This window comes from Ahaetulla prasina, chromosome 7, assembly GCF_028640845.1.
Source record: "Ahaetulla prasina isolate Xishuangbanna chromosome 7, ASM2864084v1, whole genome shotgun sequence".
Lineage (NCBI taxonomy): Eukaryota > Metazoa > Chordata > Lepidosauria > Squamata > Colubridae > Ahaetulla > Ahaetulla prasina.
The window spans coordinates 36,514,438-36,529,484 of record NC_080545.1 but is presented as its reverse complement, the minus strand read 5'-3'; the positions used below and the strand labels follow the sequence as shown (position 1 = coordinate 36,529,484).

Here is a 15,047-nt window from a genome sequence, read left to right as displayed (position 1 = left end):
ATTTTCTTTTACCTGCTCAAGCATCAGTTCTCTTAAGCATGTGATCTTTTCTCCATCCTCTGGATGGTTCCGAACATATTCCTTCACAAAGAATGCCTGAGAAGAACACAATCATTGCACAAAGTCATCTATGTTATTTCAAAGTTATGCCTATAATACATGTATTATAGAAAAATCCTATTTCTCTAACATTATCTTGACTATTATTTAGACCATCTATGGATGCACTAAGTTCTATCAGTATCTGTTTAAATTGCTTGAATTATACAAAAATCTGCAAAATTCTTATTAAATTACATGGAATCATGTTTTATGAGCTATTTTGAAATCTAGGAAATCTAGCTAGAGGTCCCTTACATCAGAGTTATATGTCATGAATTGATAAAATGTATACATTGATAAAACAGTAAATAAATATGGTAACGTTGTTAAAAAATCTTATTGTTTTTCTTTTCTTCTTCCTATATATATATATATATGCTTATATCTCCTAATATTTACTCATATATATGTTTATATACTATATAACCTTTCTGTATGATACTTACATATATTGTGACAAAATAAATAAATAAATAAATAAAGCTACATCAAAGGGGAAGACTTTCATATTTTGGAATTATCAAAATCAATGCATTTTTAAAATAATAGAATACAAGAATAACAGTGTTGGAAGTGACCTTGGAGGTCTACTAGTACAACCCCATGCTCAAGCAAGAAACCCTATACATTTTGGTTGTGCAATCTCTTCTTAAAATCCTCTAGTGCTGGAACGCCTACAACTTCTGGAGGCAAATTGTTCCACTGATAAATTGTTTTGTCAGGAAATTTCTCCTTAGTTCCAGGTTGGTTCTGTTCTTAAATAGTTTCCATGCATTGCTTCTTGTCTTTAGGTTGATCCTCCCTTTTTTGTGGCAGCCCCTTAAATATTGGAACACTGCTATCATGTCACCCCTGTTCCTTGTTTTCATTAGACACACTCAATTCATGCAACCATTCTTCATATGTTTTAATCTCCAGTCCTGAATCATCTTTGTTGCTCTTCTCTGCACTCTTTCTTTTTCTTTTTTTTCTTTTATTTTTATTACAATTTTCTTTTTTCATAACATTAGTGCATATTCAACAGAACTGTGACATTGTATATTTCGGATCTACCTTCCATATAATTTCTATATACATTATACAAATCTAATCATCTATAGCCATATATATTTTATTTTCTATTTCTATTGCTTGTCCATGTGTACCAATTTTCGGAGACCGCATAGTATTCTGAATCTTCTCGCCCCAAGGTGATAAAGTACTGGGTCAAGATACAGGGATAGTTACAGGATATAACAAAATGCGAAATTGAGCTGAACCTGGAAACATTTATCTTGGGAATGCTTAAGATAAAACTTTATAAAAAAAAACAAAACACAAGATATTTGACTTTATACATACTAACAGCGATGAGGATTGCGTTCACACAATATTGGAAACACAGTAGCATACCACCAGAGAGTCTGATTATCCAAAAAGTATATGATTGTGCAGAAATGGATAGGCTTACCATAGAATTACAAGAAAAAGAAAATTCAGAATTCTCTACACTCTATCATTCAGTATGGGAACTGCAAATTCATGGGCCCATATCTGTAGCAGAAATTAATATTTATCTACCAGAAAATGAGAGCTCCACTTTGCCCTCCAGTTTATCTTCCCCCACGCTGACATTTGATTTTGTCCTAAGCAGCATGGTTAATAAAAATTAAAGACAGTTGGGTGACTTTGGACCAGTATTGTCTTTCAACCCAACCCACCTCACAGGGTTGTTGTTGTGGGGAAAATGGGTGGTGTTTAATATGTTCATTACATTGATTCAACTTTTGGTTGATGTCACGGTGGTATCAGACACAAGGAACAGTACTCCACGTTCCCTGTGCTGAAATCTCCCTGTTTGTGGGTTCCGAGAGGAGCCAAAGCCACCTTGCAGGAGCAGTGAAGCAAAGAGGGGCACCCTATGAGGTTGCAGAGAGTTGCAGCTCTCCTGTCTGACCCAGGGCTTCTTTTCCCTCTCAGCCACAACGAGAAGAGGCAGCCTAAAGATGGCTGCCACAAAGCTGAGACAACCAAAGAACAACTAAGACTGCTGTTGGAGTGAAGTAGGTGAACTGTGACTGGAACTAGAGGAGAGGATTTCATTTAGCCTTAAATTTAACCCCAAGGAATAATTTAGACCTGTTGGCTCAGAATTATTTGTTAAAGCTGTATCTAAGCATTCTGAGAAAATACCAGACTGGAAGTAAAAGGCATAAGAGAGAAGAATAATAAATTTTGAAACATACAGAAAAGTGGACTCTTAAACTGGGAAGATGTGGTACTGGGAAGGCATTTTAAAATGTTGGAATCATTTATTTACAAAACTTATTTGGCTTTTATCATGGATTTGTAACTAAAATGATGATTGACTATTGACAATATTGAAATTTAAAGGAAAAAGAAAAATTATAAGTTTGGAAATACCTATATGAAGGACTGTGAAAAAATTTACTGGATTATCCCTAACTCTACCCCATGACTACTGGAGACTCAAATACAAAAATAAGGAAGCTATCTAATTAAAGGGACCACTGAATGTTATGCTAGAAGATTGAACCTGTAAAGAGGCTTTGGATATACTCTGGGACTATTTAAATGGAATTGATTGCATACCTATGGGATATAAAGAGTTGTGATTAGTACACTCCTTGAAGGGCAACTTAAGGACTGAATAAATAGTTCTTGGACTATAATGTTGATTGAATGTAATAACTATGAATAATTCTAGTTTTAGTTGTAGGTGCCACACTGTTCACACATTGATATATTTGTAAAAAAATAAAAAAAACATTTAAAAATATGTTCATTACATTGAGTAATTTGTAAAAATAATAAAGGTGGCATATAAATAAAAAATAAATGTTGCCAATGCATGCAACATACTACATCGCATGATGACATAGCAAAAGTGTATTCTCACAATGTTATTTTACACATAGAAAAAGCTAAAACAATAGTAATAAAAGAATAGTATAATAATTAGAATACTATACTTGGTAGAAAAATATTCAAGTCTGAGTATACGTAGAAATTCATAACTTCCTCAGTCTAATGCTCTCAGAATTGTTTTGATAATCATGGGGAAACAGAAGCATAATATAGTGTACTTGTTCTGAGCCTCTTAAAGAAAGAATTTAAAAGCATAAAGGTAGTTCTCATTTAATGATAAGTCAAATTAACAACAACTTTGAAAAGTGTGCTCTGTGGCTTATAAAGCACTTCTAAGCATTGCAAAACATTGCACCATCCCCCAAAGTCACAGGATCATATTCTGGGTGCTTGGTGATTGGTCTACACTTAGGATATTGCTAAGCTTCCACCCCACCCCCCACTCCCCAATGATCTGTGATCACCATTTGCAATCTTCTCTGCTCACTTCCTCAAAAAGTCAATGGGGAAGTCAGCAGGAATGTTGCAAGCAGAGGCTATGGAGGTGAATTGACATTTTTTTTTGAGGGGTTACAGGAATGGAACTAAAATCTTCAGAATTTCAGCTCTGTTCTGACTGCCCCACAAAAGATTTCCTTCCATGCATAGGTGTGGGGGGGAAATACTTTGGTGGGCTGTAGGAATGTTTGAGAGCAAAAGGTGATTTCCTAGGAACTGAAATCCCCAGCAGGCAGACTTTTCACTCTCAGAGCTGTGTCCAAAGAGGATTTCAGCTTTGTGTGCAGTTGAAATGTTTTAGCAGGCAGTTCTTTCCCAACCAAGAAGATCACTTAATAATTGCAATAAAGAGTGCCAGGATTGCAATCATTGAGCAAAGGAGTCATATGGACATCTCACTTAATGACTGCTTCACTTAATGAATGAGATTCCAACCCCTGGTAGGATTGTTAAACAAAGGCTACCTGTATAATAAATATTGCAGATTTGAAAATCAATTGAAATATTAGCCATTCAGATTTTAATTATTTGTAGTTAATATAACAATAAATTTAAATAAAACATTAGTATTTACCTAAATTAGATTTAGTGAATTGGGAGAATAAGAGAATAAAAAAAAGTATTGGCAAGGATGAAGACAAATATAATACTTAATAATATTCTATAAAAGCTAATGGACAACTGAAAGCTAAAGCTATAAAGCTACAACAGTTTTCTACTAATGCACCTTAGCAACTAGTATTTGGGATACTGAAACAAGAATGCAACCTAACCCCAACACATATGGAATGACACTTACTTCTTGATACCTGGCAATTCCCCCATTAACTGCTGCATCAATTACACCATTCAAACACATTGTAAGTGGATTGATATTCTGCATCTGTCGAGTCTGACACTGACTGATCAACGTCCTTAATTGCTGGTTTTTATTTTCCAATACTTCAATAGCATTCTCCAATGGGCTCATTTCCACCTAGACATAGTTAACAAAAATGGCAAAAATAAAAACAAGGAAGGCTGATTTGCACCTGAAAGTCACAACAATATATGCTGATTTTCAAGCTATTTCATAGCCTGTCATTCTGAGATTTTCTTGTTGAAAATACTAGTATTATTAAATTCTTTAAATTCTAGCAGTTTTTATGGTTTTTATAATTATGAATGTAATTTATGATTACCAATTGGTATAAGTTCTTAAAACTTGGAGGGAGTACAAATTACCAAATTATTATTTTAAAGTAGCTCATTATGCATAAATGTTACAGTGAATAGGATTTTTCCTAATCCAGTGCAGCTATTGTGTTTTTTTCCTTTTCTGAATAAATTGTTCACAAGTCAGTTCCAATAATACCAATAAATTTTAAGTGGTAGCATATAAATCCAATTTGGGAAAAGTTTGCACTTTAACTTCTACTGTATGTAAGCAGATGAAAGTTACATATAACTAGAAATGGGAAGATAGCTTTGAAATTTCAACTGCATTCATGTATCACAGGAAGCACACAGTTCATTTTAATCTCATTTGATGAACAAATCATTTATTAATTTGTATTTTTATTTATAACATTTGGCTGATTGGTTTATTTATTGTACTTACTTAATAGATTTATAAAGCCATCCAACTCAAACAAGTGACTCTGGGCAACATACCATATCAAAAATAATAATAATAAATTAAATCCCATTCCACCCCGTATTTAACATGCACAAAATATAAATGTGAAGTGCAGAATATCAAATGGTGATCAAACACCATCATAAAAACAACCAAAAAGGAATTCCACTCAACCAGCTCCAAATATTTAAGGGAAAAGTCAAATCTAAACTCTCAAACAAGGTTGAGGATGTTTAGGTCTGGTGCCACATATGAACCCTAACCACAAACTGAAGAATTGTGAGAGAAACCTTTCCCCAAGTAAGTTATCCACAAGTCTCATCATTATAACCATATGGCCATGTTAAAATACAGAAGTGTCTACTGTTGAACATTTATCTGTAGCCAAAATTTATAAAAATAACTGTGACATTTTAATTATATAGAACCTCCAGATGTTATGAATATATTTTGTTATTTATTCACATAATTTGTTTCAATAGCTTCTCATAACCATTCAATGAGCCATACTAAAAAAATATAATTATATCAGTCCTAATTACATAGTTACAATTCAAGTACCAATTCACCACATTTATAAATGAATGCTTGTTATTAAATGTTGAGCGTTTCAACAGTCTGAACAGATAGAATAGAATAGAATTTTTTATTGGCCAAGTATGATTGGACACACAAGGAATTTGTCTTGGTGCATAAGCTCTCAATGTACATAAAAGAAAAGATACGTTCATCAAGAATCATAAGGTACAACACTTAATGATAGTCATAGGGTACAAATAAGAAATCAGGAAACAATATCAATATAAATCATAAGGATACAAGCAACAAAGTTACAGTCATACACTCATAAGTGGAAGGAGATGGGTGATGGGAACGATGAGAAGATTAATAGTAGTTCAGATTTAGTAAATAGTTTGACAGTGTTGAGGAAATTATTTGTTTAGCAGAGTGATGGCGTTCGGGAAAAAACTGTTCTTGTGTCTAGTTGTTCTGGTGTGCAGTGCTCTGTAGCGTCATTTTGAGTTGAAACAATTTATGTCCAGGATGTGAGGGGTTTGTAAATATTTTCACAGCCCTCTTTTTGACTCGTGCAGTATACAGGTCTTCAATGGAAGGCAGGTTGGTAGCAATTGTTTTTTCTGCAGTTCTAATTATCCTCTGAAATCTGTGTCTGTCTTGTTGGGTCGCAGAACCGAACCAACAAGACAGTTTTGAGTGTGTTCAGTTCCAAATTGTTCCGGTCACACCACGAGGCTAGTTGTTCAACCTCCAGTCTGTATGCAGATTCATCATTGTCTCAAATGAGACCGATCACTGTTGTGTCATCTGCGAACTTAAGTAGTTTAACAGATGGATCATTAGAAATGCAGTCATTGGTATACAGAGAGAAGAGAAATAGGGAGAGCACACAGCCTTGAGGGGGCCCTGTGCTAATTGTACAGGTATCTGATGTGATTCTGCTTAGCTTCACCTACTGCTTCCTGTTTGTTAGAAAGCTTATGATCCACTTACAAGTGTGTATATCTTTTCTCAAATTAACCACTATGCCATGTTTTTTGTCCAAAGCAGAGGCAACAAAATGTTTACCTAACTTTGAGTTTATTAAGTACTTTTGATCTGATCGTTTAATATGCATTTCTTGTAAGCAAATTACATCATTTCTAAATTGTTTCAAATAATGAAATATTTTTCTTCTCTTCTGAGCTGAATTCAAACCATTGACATTCCAGGTCAAGATTTTATTTGCCATTACTGGCCTGCTGAAGCTTTGGAGTGATCAGCTGAAGATCGTCCTCCCGTATCTTCGGCCGTGCTCCTCCCACCACTTCTGTAGCAGAATCCTGAACTTTACTTTGAGTTTGTTGCTCCTTTTCTTTACGCTTAAGGGCTCCCCTCGTCAGTCTTTGTTCTTGTGGTTGTTCCTCAGATGGTAACATCACTGGAATCACCTCAGCTTCCACACCCATTTGAGTATCTTGAATTCTTTTTTCTATTATTTCTACTTCAAGTTTCAGCACGGTGGAAAGAAAATCTTTGGCCTTAAGCACTGTATCAATACGATATCTCCTTCCTTGATAATACACTGTCAAACCAACTGGAACCTCCCATCTAAATTGAATCTGGTATTTCTTAAGTTCTTGTGTAAAAAATGTAAAGTCCTTTCTATCCCTTAACATCTTGGGAGGAATCTCTTTCAAAACCTTCAGCTCCTGTTCTCCTATTTTCAAGTTTTTCTGAAATGCAACTTGCAAAATTTGATTTCTCACTGTTCTTTTCAAAAAATAAACCACAATGTCTCTAGGAAGTTTCTTCTGCCTAGCAATCCAGGAATTAACTCTATAAATTTTGTCAATTTGATAAGCAACCTCTTGTGGATCAAGTTCAATAAATTCAGCCAGAGCTTCTGATAAAAATTTTTTTAAGTCTTCCCCTTTCTCCTCATTCAAGCCCCTAATTCTCAGAGCTCCTTCCATCATTCTATACTGCATCACCACCACTTGATCTTCATTTTTGTCCAATTTAATTTGCATTCCCCCCATTCTATTTTCTATTTGCTGATTTGACTGAGCAATTTCTTGCACCTCCTCCTCCACCACCTCCAGTCTTTTTGCCAAAGCTTGGAAAGCCATCAAAATATCTTCTCTTATTTTTTTATTATTCTCTTTTATTTCCTCTCTTATTTTCTCATTATTATCTATTATCTCCTTAAACTTTTCTTCAAAGACTTCCCTTGTTCTTTAATCAAATCTTCTAAAGCTGGTTCAGAACCCCTTCTACCCCCAGTCTTAGGTGGTTTAATAGCCATTTCAGTTTTTAAAAATTCACAAAATATAAGTCTAGAAACTTCTTTTTTCCCCTTTAAGTATAGGAGAGCTCACTTCACTTCATTAGAATCCACACATAACATTTCTTAGCTTCTTAGTTACACAGGCTGTTTAGAATTCCATTCTTCACTTTCACTCCCTTTCAGGCGCCATCTTAAAGAGTCAGTTAAAACAAAGAAAAAAAGTTTCTCTTTTTAAAAGGGTAGAAGTCAGGAAATCAAAAATACTTGCAATCCAGTAGTTGTTCACTTGTGCTCATTCCGTCTGCTTATAGAAATCCATAAAGATAAGACAATTAGCAGAGATGGACACTTTCTTCTTTTCCTGCTTTTGAAGGCACGCACTGAAGTCGGAGCTTGGCAGGATTATTTATGGGACTCTCGACCCTCAAGGCTCTGCTTAATAAAAAACAAAGCCCCTCGGGAGGTCTTTTTTTTTTTTTTTAAATGTCTAAATTTTAGATTTGGTTTTAAATTGGGTTTTATTATTTATATGTCTATTTTAAATATTTGGCCTTTATAATAAGTTTTTTAGATGAATGTTTTACTTTGTATATTTATGTGTTTTTTATATGGCTGTACACCCTGAGTCCTTAGGGAGATAGGGCGGTATAAAAGTACGAAAAATAAATAAATAAATAAATAAATACCACACCCCCGCAGCTCTTATCTTTCCCTTTCATCTAGGGAAGGAGATTAAAGCCGGTGTTTTCCTGGCTTTTACGAAGTTCAGTACGGAGCTCCTTAATTAGGAACTCAGCGAAGAAGGTGGCGCCACCGGAAGCCAGTCATTCAGTTCCTTGATGGTGGGCTTCTTCAGCACTGGGATGATAGTAGAGCATTTGAAGCAAGAAGGAACACAGCACATCTCTAGTGATTTATTGAAGATTTGGGTGAAGATGTGGGCCAATTGGTCAGCACAGACTTTTAAGGAAGAAGGAGTTATCTTGTCTGGGCCTGGAGCTTTTCCTGGCTTTTGTCTGTGAAATAGATCTTGCACTTCCTTTTCTGTGATCCCTAAGGGTTGTTGTAGGGTTTGTACTTCGTACGTGTTGTACGGAAATGAATGCGGGCGGCATTCTTATCTTGGATGGCAAACCTCAGATAAGTAATGTTCCCAGAAGAGTACAAAGGTACAAGCAAAGTACAAGGGAATAAGCTTACAAATACAAGCTTCTAAATCTATAGATAACCAAAGTATGTATGCAATAGAATGGAACATCCGTTATTCTTATCTTCCTTGCACGCATGCTTATCCGCCTGAAAGCAGAAGTTAATAACTAACCAATTGTTGTGTCTTGGAGATAATATTAGCCAATGATGAAGTGACACATATGTTAGCTGAACTATGAAACACTATATACACTCTGTTTAATGGTCAATAAACGTCTTGATTTAAAAAAAAAAGTTTTATTTTTACATTCATATCCAACAACTCATCCAATGTACAGTCATATACAATTAGTCAGGCTTGCCCAGTCACCACCCCCTCCTTTTAACTCTCTTCCCTCTTCTATCTTCTTCTACTTTCCAGACCTTCCTCCCCTTCTCTTATCTACATCCTCTTCTCCCTCCACCCTATACCTTCCTTCTCCCTCTTCTACCCCTCTTCTTTCCTCTTCTCCCTCTTCTCCCCCTCTTCTCCTCTTTCCTACCTCCTATTCTCTCCTCCTTTCTCCCTCCCCACCATTCTAAAATGGTAGCTGGGCAGACCCGACCTTACATTAATTATATTTATATATCTTCAATAATCCCTGTACATTAACCATCACTCCATCCTCTACCCTCAACCCCCCCCCGTTCCCCTCCCCATTACCCCCCCCTGACTTCCCAGAACAAAATGCAGGGTATCAAAATTAACAATCATAATGCAAAATAAATCTTAAATTAAAATCTCTAGTCGCTCCACACATAATCACACTCTCAATTCCCCTCTCCTTCAAAAATATATCTAATACAAAATATTTCCTAAATTTACTCATATGCTATTCGATTTTTTTATCTGATACTTATTTTGAATATAATCAATCCACATTTTCCATTCTAAAATATATCTTTCTTGTGTATAGTCTTTCAAATAAGCAGAAATTTTTGCCATTTCTGCCAGATTTGATACTTTGAGTGTCCATTCTTCAATGGTAGGTAATTCTTCTTTCTTCCAATATTGAGCAATCAAAAGTCTTGCGGCTGTTATTAAGTTCAAAATCAATTTAGTCTCTATAACTGTACAATCCATAATTATTCCTAGTAGAAAGAACTGTGGAGTAAACTTAATCTTTTTCAGAATGTTCTGCATGATCCACCATACTTTAATCCAAAATGCTTTAACTTTTTTACAAGTCCACCATATATGGTAATAAGTGGCATCTTCACAATCACATCTCCAACATTTAGCCTGTACATTAGGATACATACATGACAACTTTTTGGGGTCTAAATGCCATCTATAAAACATCTTATAAAAATTTTCTCTCATATTTTGCGCTTGTGTAAATTTCACATTCCTCACCCAAATTCTTTCCCAAGTTTCCAACATTATTGGTTGCTGAAAATTTTGTGCCCACTTAATCATACAATCCTTAACCAATTCAGTCTCTGAGTCTATTTCTACTAATACATTATACAACCTCTTAATATGCTGTTGACCTTGTTCTCTCATTTGTTTTAACAAATTATCCTCAGTTTGCTTAATACCTATTTTTTGGTCTAATTTCCATCTAGCTTGTAATTGTCAATATTGAAACCATGTATAATTTTTCCCTTCTTCCCCCATCTTTTCTCTGGATTTTAATTGTAATTCCCCCTTTTCCATACAAAGGAGTTCTTTATAAGTAACTACCTCCATCTTTTGATATATATTTATATTTTCTATCATGTGTCTCGGGATTGCCCATATTGGAATCTTTCCATCTAATTTATATTGATATTTCCTCCAGACCCTCAATAATGCATTTCTAATTATATTATTTTTAAATATCTTATCAGCTTTCTTATCATATAATAAATAGGCATGCCACCCATATAACAAACCATAACCTTCTATATTCAAAACTCTTTCCTCAGTTAAATTAATCCAATCAGTAATTAATGATAAGACAACTGCTTCATAATACAATTTTAAATTAGGCATTTTAAGACCCCCTTTTCCCTTGTGTCCTGCATTATTTTTAATTTTATTCTTGGTTTTTTGCCCATCCATACAAAATTATTAACCCCCTTTTGCCATTCCTGTAATTTGATATCATTCTTAAGTACCGGTATCATTTGAAACAAAAATAGAAACCTGGGCAAAACATTCATTTTTATAGCTGCTATTCTTCCCAACAAGGATAGTTGTAACTTCTTCCAATTCTCCATTTCTTTCCATACCTTCTGCCACAATACCTCATAATTATTTTTGTATAATTTGACATTTGAAGCTGTAATATATATTCCTAAATATTTAACCTTTTTAACGATTTCAAAACCCGTAGTTCTTTCTAACTCTTCTTTTTGTTGTATGTTCATATTTTTAGTTATCATCTTTGTCTTTTGCTGATTCACCTTAAATCCAGATACTTTACCATACTGACCAATTATTTCTTTTAAATCAGTAGCTGAATATATTGGTTGAGATACAGTAACAACCAAGTCACCTGCAAAAGCTCTTAATCTATAATCTTGATGTTTAATTCTAATTCCCTTTATTCGATCGGAACCACATATTTTATTCAAAAGAATTTCTAAAGTTAAAATAAAAAGTAATAAGAGAAAGGGGCATCCCTGTCTCGTCCCTTTCCCAATTTTAAAGGTTTCTGTTAACCCACCATTTACTATTATTTGTGCTGTTTGCTTCTGCTATATTGCTTTAATTGCATGGATAAAATAATCCCCAAATTGCATTTTTTCTATTACTTTAAACAAAAACTGCCAATCCAATCTGTCAAAGGCTTTTTCAGCGTCCCGAAAAAAGGAATGCCGCTGAGACTTGGTTGTTTCGTTCCAAATATTCAAGTAAATTTACATTTTGCCTCACATTATATCTCATGTGCCCACCCTTAATAAATCCTGATTGATCATTATGAATTATTTGATTCATCACTGGCATTAATCTATTAGCAAGTATCTTGGCAAATATCTTGTAATCAGTATTTAAAAGTGATATAGGCCTATAATTCTCTGCTTTAATACCATCTCGATCTTCCTTCGGTATTAACGAAATTAAAAGCTGTCCTCCATGAAGGGGGAACATCCCCTCCCATTTGAATTTTATTAAATAACTCTTTAAGTGGTTCAACCATCTCATTTTGTAAATTTTTATAATAAACAGCTGTTAAACCATCTGTACCTGGTGCTTTACCGATTTTAAGCTGCTTAATTGCTAACAAAATTTCCTCTGAAGTAATTAATTGATTCAATTCTCTCCTTTGATTTTCTGTAAGCTCACAAATATCTTGTTGTTGTAAATATCTTTCTATCTCTGTATCATCAATCATATCCCTAGTATATAACTTTGTATAATACTCTAAAAACGCTTTTTTAATCAAATTCTTTTGATACACTTCCTTGCCCCTATATTCTATTTTATCAATCGTTCATGATTTCTGTTTTTTCCTTATTAAATAGGCAAGCCATCTTCCTGGCTTGTTAGCATTATTGAACGTATTATGTTTTACATATTGTAAATTAATTGCTACTTGATCTGCCATCAACATGTTAAACTGACTTCTTAATATATTTATTGATTCTTTTATTTTACTATTTCCTGGGCTATTTATCAATAACTGTTCTTTCTTTTTAATTTCCTCTTCCAATTCCTTTTTCTTTTTCTGCAGTTTATTTTTATAGTTAATGTTCATTTGTATAAGATTTCCTCTCATATAAGCTTTACTAGCGTCCCAAATCATCTCTATAGATGTCTCTTTTTTCATATTCATAATAAAAAATTCTTTCATTTGCTTTTTACATTCATTTACATTTTGTTCATATTTAAACAAATTCTCATTCAACCTCCATGATCTCCTAGCCTCCTTTTCCCGATCAAATTCAATCCAAACCGGACTATGATCAGATAGAGTTCTTGAACAAATCTTCGTCTTCTTCATTCTGGAGTACAAATCATTAGAAATCAAAATAAAATCAATCCTCGAAAATGATTGATGCCTGTCAGAAAAGAAGGTAAAATCCCTCTCTTCTGTATTATGTTCTCTCCAAATATCTCTTAATTCCAAGTCCTCCATCGTTTCAAAAAAAGCCTTTGGTAGTTTCGCCCGGCTTGAAATCTTCCTTAAACTTTTTTTGTCTTTTCGAGTATCCAACACACCATTCCAATCACCCATTAATATATATGATTTATAATCCCAAAATACTATTCTTTTATATAAAAACTTGGAAAAAAAATTCTTGTTGTTGATTCGGAGCATAAACTCTTATTAATAATGTCTTCTTTCCCTCCAACAAAAGTTCAATAGCAATGTATCTTCCTTGCTTATCCACCTCAATTAATTTTGCTGATATACCCTTCTTTATATATATAACTAAACCGTTTTTTTTTCCAAAGAGGAGGCAACAAAATGTACTCCCAGTTTTGAGTTTATCAAATATTTCTGATCTAAAGATCTAATATGTGTTTCTTGTAAACAGATAATGTCATTTTTAAATTGTTTCAAATTTATAATCATTTATATTTTTATTTATTTATAATTTAATTTTTATACTGCCCTTTTCCCGGAGGACTCAGGGCGGTTTACAGCCATATTTAAAACTGACACAAAATACAAACACAAATTTAAAAGCAAAAGTAAAAACCAAATTACAATAGGCTGAATCAAACTAAAACGGTCATAGACCGACATAAAACCCATTAAAATCTTCATTTAAAAAATTTCGCTTAAGCCAGTTCCACACGGTGAAATAATAAGGTCTTAAGTTCGCGTTTGAAGGTCCAGAGGTCGGGGAGTTGGCACAACCCCGGAGACAGCTCATTCCAAAGGGCAGGTGCCGCCACAGAGAAGGTTCTCCCCCTGGAGACCGCCAACCGGCATTGTTTGGTCGATGGCACCCTGAGAAGGCCCACCCTGTGGGAGCGCACAGGTCGATGGGAGGCTATCGGTGGCAGCAGGCGGTCTCGTAAATAGCCCGGTCCTAAGCCATGGAGTGCTTTAAAGGTGATAACCAGCACCTTGAATTGCAACTGGAAGACTACCGGCAGCCAGTGCAGGTTGCGCAGGAGAGGTTTTATATGGAAGCAACGTGGTGCTCCCTCTATCACCCGTGCAGCCGCATTCTGGACTAGCTGGAGCCTCCTGGTGCTCTTCAAGGGGAGCCCCATGTAGAGAGCATTGCAATAGTGCAGGCGGGAAGTGACAAGGGCGTGAGTGACTGTGCATAGGGAGTCCCGGTCTAGGAAGGGACACAACTGGTGAATCAGGTGAACCTGATAAAATGCTCCCTTGGTGACGGCGGTCAGATGTTCCTCTAAGGACAGCCGGTCATCCAGGAGAACGCCCAAGTTGCGCACCCTCCCCCTTGGGGCCAATAATTCACCCCCAACAGTCAGCGATGGCATAAGCTGACTGTGCTGGGACACCGGCATCCACAGCCACTCCGTCTTGGAGGGGTTGAGCTGGAGCCTGTTCTTCCCCATCCAGACCCGCACGGCTTCAAGACACCGGGACATCACCTCGATGGCTTCGTTGGAGTGGTTCGGGGTGGAGATGTACAGCTGAGTATCATCAGCATACAGACGGCACTCCACCCTGAAACCACGGATAACCTCGCCCAGCGGCTTCATATAGATGTTTAACAGGAGAGGTGAGAGAACCGACCCTTGTGGCACCCCACACGTGAGATGCCTCGAGGTCAATCTCTGCCCCCCTGCCAACACTGTCTGCGAACGGTCCGAGAGATAGGAGGAGAACCACCGATAAACGGTTCCCCCACCCCTAAACCCTCCAACCGTCGCAGCAGGATACCATGGTCGATGGTATCGAAAGCCGCTGAGAGATCTAAAAGGACCAGGACAGAGGAACAACCCCTGTCCCGAGACCTCCAGAGATCATCCACCAACACGACCAAAGTCGTCTCCGTGCTGTATCCAGGTCTGAAGCCGGACTGGAACGGGTCTAGATAGACACTTTCCTCCAGGTATTGGGGAAG

The 15,047-nt window shown here is 35.9% G+C and overlaps 1 protein-coding gene across 1 annotated transcript in view; it reads right to left on the bottom strand.

Annotated features, from left to right (window-relative positions):
- The window catches only part of DOCK4 (dedicator of cytokinesis 4), a 931,895-nt gene that overhangs the window by 49,516 nt on the left and 867,332 nt on the right, over nt 1-15,047 (bottom strand). Inside the window, exons 42-43 of the mRNA XM_058189675.1 lie at nt 4,268-4,444; nt 13-96 (exon numbers count right to left, since the gene is read on the bottom strand). Coding sequence (XP_058045658.1) covers nt 13-96; nt 4,268-4,444 — 261 coding nt within the window. The remainder of the gene's footprint in view (nt 1-12; nt 97-4,267; nt 4,445-15,047) is intronic.